At 39.4% G+C, this 17953-nt stretch overlaps 1 protein-coding gene across 5 annotated transcripts in view; it reads right to left on the bottom strand.

The window, feature by feature from the left end:
* CBL (Cbl proto-oncogene) overlaps positions 1-17953 on the bottom strand; it is an 84331-nt gene that overhangs the window by 39854 nt on the left and 26524 nt on the right. The window contains exon 1 of one of the 5 annotated variants that reach the window (XM_042905950.1): positions 5397-5902. The exons of 3 other annotated variants lie outside the window; for them this stretch is intronic. In XM_042905950.1, the coding sequence (XP_042761884.1) occupies positions 5397-5464 (68 nt within the window). In that variant the 5' untranslated portion in view covers positions 5465-5902. Of the gene's footprint in view, positions 1-283; positions 786-5396; positions 5903-17953 lie in introns of those variants that run through there. One more of the 5 variants, XM_042905951.1, reaches the window with a different exon arrangement.

Here is a 17953-nt window from a genome sequence, read left to right as displayed (position 1 = left end):
GAGATCTACCAAGGGTCCAGCACGATGCTGGATCAGAGATAAAATATACACACCAAAATCATAATGAGCAGAAAGCTATTTTAATTTGTGAAGCCACCAAAAAAAAAAAAAAAAAAAAAAAGAGAGAGAGAGAGAAAGAAAAGAAAAGGGAAAGTTATTGACCACAAGGATGTAATGGCACCAGGCACCTAAGAGCAGCTCAAAGTGCTGACTGAAATAGTTACTGAAAATCAATTTGAGACACTTTCCTACTCAAGGATGCATCCCCAAAAAGCCAACTTACATTTCTGAAAACCACCAGAGTTGTGCACCATAAGCATCATACTTCTTAAAAGGAAATTAAATATCTATAAAAGCCCATGGGTCACAGCATTTTGTAACTGATCTGAGTTGAAATTCTGTTCAATAACATTTTAAGGCCGCTGGCTTATGGTTGAGTGCTGTGTATAAGGCTGAGTTTCATCAGCAGAATCCGTCTAAACATGTAATCTTAGAACAACGAGGCGTGATGGATATTTAGCTTATTACGAGGTAAGCAATACTTTTCAAAATTCTGTCAGCAGTTACTTCAATTCATACAATATGTTCTAACAATTCTCCAAAGAGCCACAAAGGAACACAACTGTTCTATTTTTTTTATAAATACCCTGAAGACAAAACTTTTCTTAAGTTCCAGCAGTAGCAAGTAATACAGGTTTTACTTTAACTCATGAGGTATTTGAAGAAGGAAGTCATTTTTTTTAATGTTTATTTTTGAGAGCGAGACAGGGAGCAAGTGGGGGAGGGGCAGAGAGAGAGAGAGAGAGAGAAAGGGAGAGAGAGAAAGGGAGAGAGAGAGAGAGAGAGACAGAATCCCAAGCAGGGTCCAGGCTCCAAGTTGTCAGCACAGAGCCCGAAGCGGGACTCAAACTCACAAACCGTGAGATCATGACCCGAGCCGAAGTTGGATGCTCAACCAACTGAGCCACCCAGGTGCTCCCATTTTTATTACCTTTGACACCAAACATCTACACCTAAGTAACCACAAATGCTACCCTCTAGCTTCCCTCCTCCTCTTCTCTTAGCTCACAACTTCCCCATAATAATCGAATGCTGACTCAGTATACAGTGTCAATTGTTTTCAAAGTTCAGACCAGTGTCAGCTCTTTCCCCCTAACTCAGGTCCTACTCTACAAGCCAACATACCTTTGTACCTGAGGCCTAAAATAATGGTTCCATTTTCTGTGTATAGTTTCAGTTAATAAGGGACTAAGATTTCTATGTCACCAATACATAGCTATATTAAAGATTAAAGAAGCAATATAGCTCCTGCTTTAGCTTCTAAAGTAGAAAGATAAATACAACTTGATACGAATTGCAATCACCATTTCTATAAATCAAACAGAACAGTGTTGAAAAGTAGCCTTTATATGAACACGAGATAAACAGAAAACTCTTCAAACGATTCCAACCAATGAACTTACCACACAAAATACTGAAAAACAAGCCATCTTTAGAACTCATGGCCACAAAGTACTTTGCAGAGAAAGAGGAAATGAAAAAAAGAACATAGTATGGGGAGATAAATTAACTCTTTATGTTACAATTTATGAACATTTAAGAGGAATACTGAGAATGGCACCACTCTTGCTTTAATGAGAATGCTCCATCCCTTCCAAGTATAGCAACAATTTATTGCACGAAGAAAAGGACTTTTCAGAAATAAGTATTAAGAGATTGAGATCTTTTAGAAAACAATGATGACTTACAATACAGTTAGTCCAACATATTCATAAAGACATTCTCACTTAGGGTTACTTTTCTGAAACTCCATTTTGGGGGCGCCCGAGTGGCCCAGTTGGTTAGGTGTCTACTTCAGCTCAGGTCATGATCTCACAGTTGGTGATTTCAAAAACCATGGAGGGCTCTGGACTGCCAGTGTGGAGCCTGCTTGGGATCCTTGCTCCCTTCTATCTGCCCCTCCCCTACTTGTGCTTTCTCTCTCAAAATAAATACATGAACTTAAAGCACAGTCCTTAAAAAAACCCAAAAAACTCCATTTTGATAGTAATAAATTCTGTAACTCACAAGCATGGTCTGTCTATTCTTTCTACAAAGGAGTATGTGAAAATATATGTGAGAATAGTTAAAAAGACTAGAGATCTAAAATGTATTTCCTGGAGGGGATGCGTGGGTGGATCAGTTGGTTAAGTGACCGACTTTGGCTCAGGTTGGGATCTCGTGGATCGTGAGTTCAAGCCCCATGCTGGGTTTTCTGCTGTCAACACAGAGCCTGTTAATCTAATGTGGTAATTAAATACTGTTACCTATTTGGGGGTGCCTGGGTGGCACAGTTGGTTAAGTGTCCGACTCTTGATCTCAGCTCAGGTTCATGATCTCATAGTTCATGAGTTCAAGCCCTGCCATCGGGCTCTGTGAGGTTGTTGCAGAGCCTGCTTGGGATTCTGTCTCTCCTTTTCTTTCTGTCCCTTCCCTGCCTGTGCTCTCTCTCTCAAAATAAACTTTAAAAAAATTTTTTTTAAATATTGTTATACATTCTAACATTAGAGACTTGCTAAATGCCAGAATCTGTGAATTATTTTACTCAATTTTCTTTCTGAAGAAATAACACAGGGGTGCCTGGGTGGCTCAGTCTGTTGAGCATCAGACTTCAGCTCAGGTCATGATCTCACAGTCCCTAAGTTCAAGCCCTGCATCAGGCTCTCTGCTGTCAGCACGGAGCCTACTTAGGATCCTCTATCCCCATCGCTCTATCCCCCTTGGTTGCTCTTGCTCTCAAAAATAAATATTAAATGTGAAATAAGTGTTAAAAACATTTAAAAAAGGTAACACAGAAACATCAAAAATCATCTCAGCCATTTCAAAATACTGTCTCATGTGAAAATGGTTCAAAGACTCAGAAAGAAGTTTCTTTGATTTTTAAAGCAAAGGAAGCAAGACTTTCCTTTTATAATTTAGTCACTTGTAGAATCTAGGGGACAGGTATAGGATTGGTGTAAAGTTCTTTCAATGTTTCTGTATGAATGAAAATTTTCATAGTAAAACACTGGGGGGAAACCCCAATAATTTAGGCTGAAATGTATTTTAGTATTTGTGGACCCAATGAACCTGTATTTCCCAGTGGGTAAATTTCAAAGTGATTAACACTTTTAATACAATGATTCATAAATAGCTACACAACATTATACAGTATCATTTTGAAGTTGTAAAACATTCTCCCAAATGAGGTCAATATAACCCATTTTTTGACATTTAGCCATGGTGTGGGCTAAGGACTCCACAGAGATGATGACAAATTAATTATACTGTTGAATGGTGAAATGATCAGTGTTTGTAAGTACTTCATGTACTGGTACCATTTCAGTGATAACTATGCTGCTTTCCTAGTCACTGGACTCCAAAAACCTTACATGCAAACACTAATGTCATCCAAAGAATGCTGACTGAGAACATAGTGACATGACATTTATAACTCAATAGCAGCATCCTCTGCTCAGAGTAATCAGCTTTAAAAATAGATACAACGGAACTTCTTTCAACAAGCTTCACAGGAAGTCAATAAAGTACTGTTTAGCTCTTATCTGCTTAAACTGCTTTAAAAGGGGGGGGGGGGGGGTGCAAAACCAAAAGCATCACCTACAAAAGGAGTTCTAAACCAGTATCTCTGAAAATATCAATGACCTTTTTTTTTTTATAATACTAAACACACATTAAACGTATCTGCATATTGGTGGTCCTGCCTTTGAGGTCCCCAGTTACATGTAACAGACTACCATCACACAACATTAATCATCCAGAGCATTTTGAACTACCGGTTTCATAGAATTCAAAGCTAAAGGGACACTAATGTAATTCACCAAGTGACTGGGAGGGCAGCAGCCCATGTGAGAATCTCTAATACTCCCCTCACACTTCTAACAAATTAATCTTAAAACTCAGACTCAATCTCTTTACTCCCTCCTACACAAAGATTTTCAAAGACTTCCCAATAACCACCAAAAAAGTTCAAACTCCTCAGCTTGTAAATTAAAGCACTTACAAGATGGTCCCAATTCATCCTTCTAAACATATACTACAATATTTTCCCAAACATTCTATACTTTCTGGGGCCCCACACCTCTCTTGATGGTGTTACATCAATACATGCCTCCCTCTAGTTCTAATAGTTCACCTTAAGAGCTTATTATGTGTCAGATGCTTTGCTAAACTACATGCATACCTCCTGTGATTCTCACAATGCTTTGAGATAGGAATCATTAATCCTACCTTACAAATGAAGAACAAAGACAAGGATATTAAATGACTCACCCAAGGTCATAGAGCTAGTAACTGGCAGAGCAGGTCGTGAGCCCAAGCTGGTGGGAATGATATATATTTCCTTTCTAATGCCTGTGGTTACTAAAATCCTGCCCAAAGTTCATTCTAAATGCTGTCTCTTTGGTGTATATATTGGGTGGGGTGGGCACGGGATATTTAACAGCTTTCATTTAATGTCTTACTCTCCAACCCCAGACCCCAAAGCATCTTAATTCTTGGCACAGGCTTCATGGGGCGCCTGGGTGGCTCAGTCTGTTAAGACTCCAACTTTGGCTCAGATCATGATCTCTCAGTTCATGAGTCTGAGCCCCACATCGGGCTCCGCACTGGCAGTGTGGAACCTGCTTGAGATTCTCACTCTCTCCTTCTCTCTCTGACTCTTCTCTGTTCTCTCTCTCAAAATAAATAAAACCTAAAAAAATAAAATAAAAAATAAAATACTTAGCACAGGTTCCATCATGTTCTGCTTTGCTTCAGCTGTCTCAGTCCCCAACAGAATAACAACTCCTTAGGGACAGGAGCAGGTAAAGTGTCTTACACACTATCTCCTGCAGTAGTGAGCACACTGCCTTGCACTTAACAGGCATTCAATAAATGTGTAGAATGGAATTAGAAAATATAACTTTACCTTTTAAATAAACTTATTTTGGAATCTTAGATTTACAGAAAAGTTGCAAAGATAGTACAGAATGTTCCCATATACCCCTCATTCAGTTTCACTTTCTCCTAATGTTACCACCTCATGTTACTATGGTACATCCATCAAAAGTAACAAACCTGGGGCGCCTGGGTGGCGCAGTCGGTTAAGCGTCCGACTTCAGCCAGGTCACGATCTCGCGGTCCGTGAGTTCGAGCCCCGCGTCAGGCTCTGGGCTGATGGCTCGGAGCCTGGAGCCTGTTTCCGATTCTGTGTCTCCCTCTCTCTCTGCCCCTCCCCCGTTCATGCTCTGTCTCTCTCTGTCCCAAAAATAAATAAAAAACGTTGAAAAAAAAAATTTAAAAAAAAAAAAAAAAAAAAGTAACAAACCTTCATCAGTATGGTCCTATTAAGTAAACCCCAGACATTATTCAGGTCTCACCTGTTTCTTCCATTAATGTCCTTATCTGTTTCAGGATCTACTCTAGGATACATAACATTTATCATCATATATCCGCACTCTCCTCTGGTGTGGGATAGTTTCTTAGTCTTTGTTTTTCGTGACCTTAAGAGTTTCGAGGGTTACTGGCCAGGTATTCTGTAGCACATGCCCTCAAGGTGTTTAGCTGATTTTATTCTCATATTTTTGACCGTGCTTGAGTTTACAGAAAGAATGTCATAGAAGTGAGGTGCCCTTCTCATCACAACAGGGGATATGTGAGGTCCACATGACATCACTAGTGATGCTAAGCTTGACCATTTGGTTAATGCCGGGAGTGTCTGCTTCTCCACTGTATAGTTATCAGTGGAAAAGATTTACTTTTTCACAATCTATTCTTTCTTTCCTAACTCATCTGAAACAGTGATCACTTATACTAGAGACAATATTTTAAAATAATTATTTCTGGGGTGCCTGGGTGGCTCAGTCGGTTAAACATCTGACTCTTGGTTTCCGCTCAGGTCATCTCACAGTTCGTGGGATTGAGCCCCATGTTGGGCTCTGTGCTGACAGCATGGAGCCTGTTTGAGATATTCTCTCATTCATTCTCTCTCTCTCTCTCTCTGTCTCGCCAAAGCATAAGAGACTCTTAAAAACTGAGAACAAACTGAGGGCTGATGGGGGGGGGGGGAGGGTGGGTGATGGATATTGAGGAGGACACCTGTTGGGATGGGCACTGGGTGTTATATGGAAAGCAATTTGACAATAAATTTCATATATTTAAAAAAAAAGAGAGAGAGATTCTCTCTCTCAAAAAAATGAATAAATAAATTTCCTAAAGAGTTTAAAAATAAAATCTGACTTCTCTATATTTCAAAATAACCTTTGAATTTATTCAACCAAGTTCTGAAAGGTAACTATATAAGTTATTATATACACTGAAGCATTTGTCTGCAGCTAAAAGCATATTAACCCTGAGAACTGATTACTACTTCTCTATACCAATTCTTTAAATACACAAACACGTAAGTAACATAATGCAGAAATCTCCAAAACTTCTCATATCCTCCCACTAACAAATGACAAAACCACCAGGCAATTTTCAGAAAGCTCATTCTGTAAACTTAAAAAATAAATTAAAAATATAAGGATATATGGGGCACCTGGGTGGCTCAGTCTGTTAAGCATCTGACTTCAGCTCAGGTCATGATCTCACAGTGAATTCGAGCCCCACGTTGGGCTCTGTGCTGACAGCTCAGAGCCTACAGCCTGCTTTGGAGTCTGTGTCTCATTCTCTCTCTGCCCCTCCCCGATTTGTGCTCTGTCTCTCAAAAATAAATAAATGTAAAAAAAAAATTTTTTTTAAATATATGGATACATTATAGACAGACAGAACAAATTATACTGAGGAGATAGCTCTAATAGAATCTAATCAAATATGCAGAAAGTCTATCTGGTTAGCATTAATTATTTACCTCCTGAATATATTAGACATTAGACATTTAAATACATGGTTTTTGCCAACAAATACAGAGTAGCTACTATACTTTGCTATCCTCAAAACCTGGGAAAGAACATGGAATTTTCTATAACTATCTGAATCTAATGCTTCTAAGGGATCAAAACTAGAGAAATCTTCATCATTGCCATTCTCTTCAATGTATTTTCCATGAAATATAATCCTCAAGCTCACAATTCTGTATCTCTGTACAACTCTGGTATTAGTATTTTAGCTATTAGTATTTAGTATAGTTTATATATGTAAAGGTGTATATATAGTATATATGTAGTATATAGTATTAGCAGTATTTTATGAAACTTAACATACTTTATTAAGAAACCATCAACAAAGACAACTCCTACGACATAACAAAGAACGTCTTCCTCGACGCTACTGTCTAGTTAGCAAAGCAGACTTGCACACTTAGGAAGACTCTATAAGTACTAAAGTCAAGTAAAAACCAAGTGCCATAAGAACATGGGTGGGAGAACCACAAATTAAAACTAGTAAAATTTAGGAGACCTCTTGGGCTTTACAGAATCCATAAAACTTCCAACGATGGGAAAGAAAGGGATTCCAGGACGAGGGAGTGAACCAAGACTCCACAGAGGAGCTCGGAGACTGGTAAACCCGACCGGGATGGCTGGAGTGTATCACCACCATGGGAGCCTGCGATAAAACTGAAAACGCGGGCAAAACTCAAAATGGAGATTTAGCAAGCTGGGTGGGAGACAGGACAAATGCAGTGGGAAGTCATTAAAGGTCTGCAATCAAGAGTCATATTTAATGTGTTTTAAGGCCATAAATAACAGCAGCATTGAAGAGTGAATTAGAGGAGAATGACAAAAGCAGGAACATCAGTTAGGATATACTGCAGTAGAAACGTAATGGGAGCCTGAACATGAGCAGTAAAATAAGACCGATTTAGGGTGCCTGGCTGGCTCAGTAGTTAGAGGTTGCAACTCTTGATCTTGGGGTCATGAATTCAAGCCCTGTGTTGGGTGTGGAGATTACTTAAAAAAAAAAAAAAAAAAAATACACACACACACACACACACACGTATATGTATGTATTTTTGAAAGACCAATTTGAGAGATACTGCAGAAGTAAAATCAAGAAGAGATGACTGAATAGAAGAGATGGTGAACAGGAAACTCTGAGCCTGAGAAACTGGGATAGGGTTATTCCCATTTTTATAGTAATAAATATACAATATATTAATATTTTATAGTAATAAAAGCTAACACTTTTATTAAAGGCTTTCTATGTGTCAGGCACTTTATGTATCTTACTATTTAGTTAATTCTCATTTACAATCCTGCCAGATAGATTGAACCATTATCCCCATGTTACAGATGAAAAACCCAAGGCTGAAAGAAAAAGCCTATAACCAATCCTAGCAGTTTGGGCCTATCACCACTATGTGATACCAATGCTAGGAACAAAGCAGCAGCTGCTGGTCTGCTTAGTGAAAAGGGCACATTCTGTGTTCTGACACGTTGAGTGTGAGGTGTCCGAAAGATATTAACACGGCAACATCCAGCCAGCCGCCTGAGAAAGAGGCAGGGAAGCAGATGTGCACAGGATTGTTGACACGACTGGGAATGGAACGGCCTGTCTGTTCCTTCCCTCACACAGGACAATCCAACTGAAATGATGGCGTTTTGAAAAAACGTGGAGCATCTGTCTCCCTTTGGGAGGAGTGTGGGGGAAGGTGGGATGAAGTCGGAACATGAGTGGCAGACTTCTTTTACAAAAAGCAGAACAAATCCATGTGGAAGGTTGTCTTGAAACAATGGGCAACCAGTGTCCCAAGTGAGCCACCTTTCTAAGAAAATCATGATTTTCTACTTGTTCTCACCTAAGGCAGAAATTAATGCCATCTCTTTGGACCCAGTCTTTGTTTCTCGGTATCTTTTACAGACTTGATGAAAATGCATTTAGCATCCCAGCGCATCTCCCTACATTCTAAAATTTTAGGGGTTCTACCACCCATTCATATTTCCCAACAGGAAAATCATATGGAACCTGTATATTAGAGCCACCATGCAAAAGTAAACCATATTTACTGTGTTCATTAAATTTGGTAAAGTAAGACACGTATGATAAAATGTCAACATTGTCAAAGTGCAGAGGTATGTTCACAAATGAAGAAAAATAAAGAAAAAAATCACAAATGTGTCTTGAGTAGAATGTAAGATATTTGAAAGCTGAAATCTTAAACCTATCATGATGAATTGGTAAAATAAAATCTTCAGAATGCACCAGCTTTTAAAATCTAACACAATTAGACACAAATAAAAATATAGAAGGTATTTTAATAACAGAATACAATGAAATCTATTCCAATAACCCTTACTAATTTACTCATTCCATAAACAGTGAATGCCTACTATATGGCAAGCACTGTTCTTAAACGTGTTAAGTTTAGGGGAAATGGACTTTCATTTCAAACCTTGAGTAAACCACAACCCCTAAACAGAGTAGGCATCAAAAACCCCCTCCCCAGCCCTCACACACAGACATAGTTATGCACGCATGTATGCACAAGCATGCACATTAGACCATAACAGTACTACAGAAGAATTTTTACTGAATATTCCCCACAAAAACTAATGATTTTTGCAAACGGTCACAAATACAGAAAGAGAATAACTCATTTTGATTACTTCCATAGTCAAAAGACCATGAGAAAAAAATTCTATGCTAGTTTCTCTTACTGACATAGATGAAAAAATTGTAAACGATTGTTAAATAGAATCCAATGAAGCATTTATACATCATTACAAACTAGGGTTGATCCAAGCAATGCAAGGATAGTTTAGCATCACAAATCTATTACCACAATTCACTGTTAACAACTGCATACAGAAATAACAAAAACAAAAAAGGTTCCCTTTATAGAGCCATCTTTTTTTTGAGAGGGAGAGAGTGTGCGCATAAGCGTGGGGGGGGGGGGGGGGGAACGGAGACAGAGAGGGAGGGAGAGAATCTTAAGCAGGCTCCTCACCCAGCATGGAACCTGACGCAGGGCTCAATCTCATGACCCCAAGATCGAGATCATGACCTGAATGGAAATCCAGAGCCACATGCCCAACCACCTGAGCCACTCAGGTGCCCCTATAGAGTCATCTTTATCTCCATCACAGTCCACTTACCACTTTAGTCCCAGCCACCATCATCTCACGTAGATAACGGACTCTGGCTCCTGACTGACCATCCTATGCTCTCTGCCAATGAGCTTAGCAATGAGCTAACGAAGACCAAGGGCTCCTCCTTCCCTGACAGGAAGAGTTTCTCCTAAACATCTTCCCAAGGGCTCCCACAGTCTCTACGTACCAGGCAGCTGGTTCTCAGCAGTTCCTGGAAACAGGTGGTTCCCCAAATTCCACTTTTTACCTTACTCATCACACTCAACCCCGTAAAGAGAGCTCAGGAGTGGGTTGGGGAGGTAGGGTCTCTTTCCTGGAGCTCAGTCGCATGCCCCAACCTAAGCACTTCTCTCCACAGGACACCACGACAACAGGGGGATCTGTGTACCTGTCATCCTTCCATGCATGAATTCCAGCCTGACATTCATCTGGAGTCTACTGAGAGTCAAGTTTTCAAAAGTGACTTCAGTAGTTTTTGAATTATGAGATTTCTTCTGAAAAAATTATGGTAAAATACACATGACATAAAATTATTTTAACCATTTTCAAGTCTATAATTCAATGGATAGGACATTGAATACTTTTCTCCTTCCCACAATTTGAGGACTGTGTATCTAATTTTTTTTTAAGAAAGCAAATACTTAGGTCTGTTTTCTGTGTACAGGCATTTTTTTAAGAGTTTTCTAAATATTAACTTATTATAATATGACAGCTAATATAATAGGATATATTATAAATACAATATTTATAATATAATAAAAATTATAATATAACTTATATTATATAACTTATATATAATTCATAACATATTATATAATATTTATTGTGATTGTGATATGTAATTATTATAATAAATATAATTATATATAATATTAACTTAATATAACGTGATTATCACATTATAATATAATCCTATGAGAACACCTTTAAGTGAGATACTGAGGCAAAGAGCAGTAACTTGTCTAAGGCCATGACACACGGCTGACGGCAGAGGACTCCAATCTGGGCAATCCAGCTCACACATACCGTCAGCCCGCTTAGCACCTAATTCTACTGTGCCAAAGCATCACGGCTCAACGTGCCATGTTTCCTGATACATAAGTGTGCCGCTGAGTGGAAATGACTGACAAACTGTGCTATAAAACGGGGCCTTAATAATCATTCAGGATCTGCAAGTAAAGATTTAATCTACAAAATCTTGATCCAGTGATTAAAAAGTAAAATAGACAATATATTCACACATACACAGGCCTAAAGACCCCTGAGCAAAGTTCGTGTGGAGAATTGAACTCACTGTTAACACAAACAACAATGGAAGATTCTCTCTCCTAAATCCCTTTTCAATCGTGCTCTTTGAAATCAGAACAGGAGAATCAAAGGAAAGGATCACTATTATCTGGTTCAACTTCACCAAGATTATACAAGTCAACTATTCTAAATATAAATAACTGGGGGCGGAGGGAGGCGGCGCCTGGATGGCTCAGTCGGGGTTGGGCGCCGACTTTGGCTCAGATCACGATCTCCTGGCTGGAGCCCTGAGTCGGGCTCTGTGCTGACAGCTCAGTTTCTGGAGCCTGCTTCAGATTCTGTCTCCCTCTCTGCCTCTCCCCCACTTGCGAGCGCTCGCACTCACTTGCGCACGCGCGCTCACTCTCTTTCTCTCGCTCGCTCTCTCAAAAATAAACATTAAATGTAACTAACTGGGGGAAGAGGCCCTAAGAATAAGAATGGAAACAAGTTAAGAAATACTAACTCTAAGTACTTAAACTTGGATTTCAACCGTCTAGGTGTATTTTATTAGACACTAAAGCTGGGTGAGTGTTTTGCATGTAAAAGGAGGAGGGGGAGGGTTTAAACAAAGAGGAAAGAAAAATGCTAACGAAGTCTTCTTAGTCCATTTCTTTGGCAAATTTAAAACACTGGATTTAAGCTTTCGGGGAAAAAAACAAAACAAAACGAAAAACATGTATTGCAACACACAGTAAGTATAAGGAGAAAAAGAAGTTGCCAGGATGAGAATTCACATAGTTAGGTATCCCTAGCAAGCATTTGCTACTTTGTACACAACAGCCTGGCAAAAAAGGCATTCTTGCAGCCAGCTTTTGAGCTTGTTCTTTAAGATGTTCTCATTTAAATGCAGTTGTACACTTCACAAGTATTATGGTTTTAGAGCAAGCCTTGGTTGGCACTATTAGAGCAAAGTGATTAGAAAAAGGCTTTTACACATTCTACTTGACATTCACTGCCTACTTCGCTATAATGTTCTGGTTTCATAGAAGTTACCACAGATTCTTTGCGGGGAGGCAAGGGAGGAGCTCTTCATATTCCTTCTATTTGCATAATCAAGCTTATGTCCAATTAGAAGTATTTCAGTGACCTTCTCTTGTTATGTAAGGACATAATCCTGTGATAAATGGCACTGCTGAATGTTTTTGTGTTCAAAAGACATGCCTGTTAAAAAAATGTTTTAACTTCTCTGAGTCTATGTGGTTTACTATTTCAGAAGATACTTGAAAAGTGGGGTCTCCAAGGGATCATTTCTATAGTATGGAATGGAATATACAGTTACCTTTCCTTTACATTCAAAGAAAACCAAAGTCATGAGTAATAAACATTTGGGAGAGTAGCTTTAAAAAAAAAAAAAAGAGGCTCTGGCACTTAACTAGCTACACGTACTTGGGTAACTTATTCTAACTCTTGATAACACAAAAATATCTATCCGGGTCCTCTGCCCATTGTTTAGTCAGGTTATCTGTGTTTTTGGTATTGAGTTGTAGCAATTCTTTATATATTTTGATTATTAACCCCATATTGGACATATCATTGGCAAATATCTTCTCCCACTCAGTGGGTTGCCTTTTTGTTTTGTTGATGGCTTCCTTCACTGTGCAAAAACTTTTTAATTTGAGGTCTTCTCAAAGTGTTTACTTTTGCTTTTGTTTCTCTTGCCCCCGGAAACCAATGAGTTTACTGCCTAGATTTTCTTTTCAGAGTTTCATGGTTTTATATTTTAATTCAAATCCCTTCTCACTTCTTTTGATAAATCTCTAAAAGTGGAACTGGGGGCACCTGGGTGGCTCAGTCAGTTGAGCCTCCGACTTCGGCTCAGGTCATGATCTCAGTTTGTGGGTTCACAAGCCCCACGTCGGGCTCTGTGCCGACCTCTTGCTCAGAGCCTGGGGCCTGCTTCAGATCCTGTGTCTCCTTCTCTCTCTGCCCCTCCCCTACTCACACTTTGCCTCACTCTGTTTCTCAAAAATAAATGTAAAAAAAAATTTTTTTTCTTAAATAAATAAAAGTGGAACTGCTGAGCAAAAGTTTAAATCTTTGTATACAAACCAGCCCCCAGAAAGGCTGAACCAATTTCATTCCTACCACAACCAGATAGGGGTGCACTCAATTTCCTGCACCCTCCTTTGAAACACTAAAGCCAATTTTCCATTTTTTTGCCAATTTTTTTAGTCCAAAGGAAAATTATTTTAGGACTAGCAAACTAGATTTATTTTTTAGTATTTCTATTTGCCCTTTTTAGTTTGAGAGCAGGGGCAGGCATGTGTGTTGCACAAGCAAGTGAGGAGCAGAGGGAGAGGGGGAGAGAGAATCACAAGTGGGCTCCCTGCTGTCAGCGGAGAGCCTGACACAGGGCTTGATCTCAGTAACCTTGAGATCATGATCTGAGCTGAAATCAAGAGTCAGGCGCTTAAATGACTGAGTCACCTAGGTGCCCCCTGTCAGCTTTCTATTTAGAGAGAGGGTTTTTGTGTGTGTTTTTAAATTTTTCTTTGCTGGCTACTGCAATCTATCCTCTCTCCTTTCTTTCTTTTTCAGTCTCCACCGTCAACTCCTCTCCCCTTAGATGATTCTGTCTACTCTCATGGCTTTAAATATTATTCTGAAAGCCACTAAATTTCTAACTGTAATCTACACCTCTCCCTCTGAATTCCAATGTCCAACACAGCTAATTGCCTGGTTGACTTATTGCCTTAGATCGCTCATAAAAATAGCTCAAAAGTAAACAAGTCCAAAAGGAACTCTTGATTCTCCCCACTCCCGATTTAGTTCTTCCCACACCTAGACTCCAAATACCCCAGTTTAGTAAATGCTGCCGCCACTGGCAGAGTTAACGACAGAAATCTATAGGTCATCATCGATCCTTCTCTGTCATCTTTTCTAGCTCTCCCCTTGTCCAACTCACTAGCAATTCTTTTCGATTCTAGCTCCAATCCATCTCCTGTCTGTCCACTTTTCTCCCCAGACCAGGATGTCTCACCTCCCATGTGGCTGACAGCAACAACCTTGTCACGTCCGCCTCTCCCCATCACTGCTACCCCCACAGGCCTAATCTGTTTCCCACAGAGCAGCCAGCAGGTATCACTGTAAAGTAACAGCCAGATCAGGTCCTTCCCCTTTTCTACTTCTCTATGGCTTCCCATTGCACCATCTAGCCCGTTTCTCAAACCAGAAACCTAGCCAATCATTAACAACTCATGTTATGCCAGCCTGAAAACACATCAAGTACTATCTACTTCTTACCTTCTCTGCCATCACAACTTTGTGTTCAATTCATCATCTTCTCTGTCCAGCATTGAAAAGGAGGTGCTGCCCCTCTCCCAATCGAGAGAAATGCATTCCTAATCTGAGAGGGAATCTTTCCTCACCAAGCCCAAACTTCTCAACACAAAGATCTAAGCTGCCATCATCTACCAGTGAGATTTGGCATACTAACTTTATAACTAAAAAGGCAGGACAGTTACAACAAAGTTTAGTCTTACTTCCAAAGGACATACAACAAAACGGTAATGTTTTAAAATTAGCTGCATCTCAATATCCCATTCAGCTTCTGCTATAACATCCTGTGCAAGAAAGAAAACAGGTGCAAAAACCAGGGTTACAGATCAAAGACAAGAAAGCAGCTTATAGCTTTTGCTTAAATCGTTTTTATGAAGTCTAAGAAAAACAAGGGCAAATTTCTCTTTAGGGAAGTTACTTCATCCAATATCCTCCCTAAAACAAAGACAGGAGCAACTATATTAAATATTGATAGATATACTTATGCAGAGCATATTGAAAGGATCAGCTCTTCAACTTTCAGTCTAAGAACAAACTCCCTTGTGCATACAGCTTGAGGGGAATAAGTATGCTCCCCAAGCCACAGGTTCATCTAGAGGGGACACCTGGCCCACGCTGGATGAATCCCAGCACTTGCCTTTTCTTTGGAGTCGACTGGTTCAGGGATAATCAACTGATCTCTAGCAAGTCAGATCAAAACGGAAACTAAGAGTCAGATGTTCTGCTACAGCAGAAACCCTTAAGATGTAAATCCTGGATGTAGCAGAGGTCAGATTTTCCTTTAATTCAGACATTAACCTGCATTGAGAGAACGCAGATAGAATCCCAGCACATTTCCAACCCTGGTTTCAGTTACTCCTCAGGCTTACTTGCATTCTTGCCCCTAATGCAATTTAACATATTCACTTTTTCTAGAATTTTACAAGTCCACAGATTTCCCTCTCCAAAGAAGAAAAACCAGGAATGAAGCATGAAAGGCTTGTTAACTTCCTTTCATGATTAAAAAAAAAAAAAACAAAAAAACACACTAAACAAGGAATAGAAGAAAACTTTCATAACCTGATAAAGGACATCTCTGAAAATCCCACAGCTAAACATCATACTCAATGGCGAAAGACTGAAAGCTCTCCTCCTAATATCAGGAACAAGACAAGGATGTCTGCTCTTACCACTTCTATTCAACATAAATTCTATTCAACATGAGGTTCTAGACAACACAAGTAGGCAAGAAAAAGAAATAAAAGTTATCCATAAAGAAGTAGTAAAATTTCCTCTATTTGCACATGACATGATCTTGTTTGTAGAAAATCCTAAGGAATCCACTACAAAACTACTAGAACAGGGGCGCCTGGGTGGCTCAGTCAGTTAAGCGTCCGACTTCAGCTCAGGTTGTGATCTCATGGCTCGTGAGTTCGAGCCCCACGTCAGGCTCTGTGCTGACAGCTCAGAGCCTGGAGCCTGCTTCAGATTCTGTCTCTCCCTCTTTCTCTCTGCCCCTCCTCTCTCTCTCTCTCTCTCTCTCTCAAAAATAAACATTAAAAAAAATAACTTAAAAAAACCCTACTAGAATCAATAAATGAGTTCTGCAGAGTTGCAGGATATAAAATCAATACATAAAAATCAATTGTACTCTATAAACCAGCAATAAAGTATCCAAAAGTGAACTCAGAAGAGCAATTCCATTTTTAATAGCATCAGAAAGAATAAAATACTTAGGAACAAATTAAGCTGAGGTGAAAAACTTGTACACTGGAAACCACAAAACAATGTTCAAAGACTTTTAAAAAAACCTAAATAAATGGAAAGATATCCCATGTTCATAGATTGGAAGACTTAGTATTGTTAACATAGCAATACTTCCCAAATTGATCTTCCAGTCCAATGCAAAATTACAGCCACTCTTTTTGTAGAAATTGATGAGCTGATCCTAAGACCCATAAAGAATCTCAAGGTACCTCAAATAACCAAAACAATCTTGAAAAAGAACAAAGCACACTTCCTGATTTCAAAGCTTTACTACAAAGCTACAGTAATCAAGATGGTGTAGGGGGGCACCTGAGTGGCTCAGTGGGTTAAGCTTCCAACTTCAGCTCAGGTCATGATCTCACTGTTCGTGGTTTCAAGCCCCACATCCAGCTCTGTGCTGACAGCTCAGAGCCTGGAGCCTGCTTGGGATTCTGTGTCTCCCTCTCTCTCTGCCCCTCCCCTGCTCACACACTGTCTCTCTTTCTCTCTTTCAAAAATAAATAAACATTAAAAAAAAATTTTTTTTTAAAGAAAAAAACCCGATGGTGTAGATACTGGCATAAGGAAAGACACATACCCAATGGGAAGAACAGAAAGAATCCAGAAATAAAAATTTAAATTTACATATAAAATTTACATCTAAAAATAAAAATTTACATATGGTAAATTGACTTTTGACAAGTGCATCAAGCCAATTCAATGGGGAAGAGTGTTCTTTTTCTCTCTTTATTTTTTTTAATGTTTATTTATTTTTGAGACAGAGCACCAGCAGGGGAAGGGACAGAGAGAGAGTGGAAGACACAGAATTCAAAGCAGGCTCCAGGCTCTGAGCTGTCAGCACAGAGCCCAACATGGGGCTTGAACCCACGAACCATGAGATCATGACCTGAGCCAAAGTCAGATGCTCAACCGACTGGGCCACCCAGGTGCCCCAGAAAGAGTGTTCTTTTCAATAAACAGTGCTGGCACTAAAGGATACCCACCTGCAAAAGAATAAAGTTGGACCCTTACCTTTAGACCATATACAGAAGTTAACTCAGAATAATCACAGGCATAATCTTCATGACACTGAATTAAGCAATGGTTTCTTGGCCATGACATCAAAAGCACAAGTAACCAAAGAAAAAATAGTGGACATCAAAATTAAAATCGTTTGGGGGCGTCTGGGTGGCTCAGTCAGTTAAGCGTCCGACTTCGGCTCAGGTCATGATCTCATGGTCCGTGAGTTCGAGCCCCGGGTCAGGCTCTGTGCCGACAGCTCAGAGCCTGGAGCCTGCTTTGGATTCTGTGTCTCCCTCTCTGTCTGACCCTCTCCCATTCATGCCCTGTCTCTCTCTGTCTCAAAAATAAATAAACATTAAAAAAAAAATTTTTTTAATAAAAAAACAAAATTAAAATCGTTTGTACTTCAACTGATACTAACAAGAAAGTAAAAGACAACCCACAGAGTGAAAATAAAATTTTGTAAATCATATATCTGATAAGGGTCTAGTATCCAGAATATGTCAAGAACCCTTACAACTCTACAATATAAAGAAAAACCACCCAAAATGGGCAAAGGATTTTAATAGACATTCCTCCAAAAAAGATAT

The sequence above is a fragment of the Panthera leo genome, chromosome D1, assembly GCF_018350215.1.
Source record: "Panthera leo isolate Ple1 chromosome D1, P.leo_Ple1_pat1.1, whole genome shotgun sequence".
NCBI lineage: Eukaryota > Metazoa > Chordata > Mammalia > Carnivora > Felidae > Panthera > Panthera leo.
Note: the sequence above shows the minus strand (reverse complement) of the source record. Positions and strands in the feature narration are given on the sequence as shown.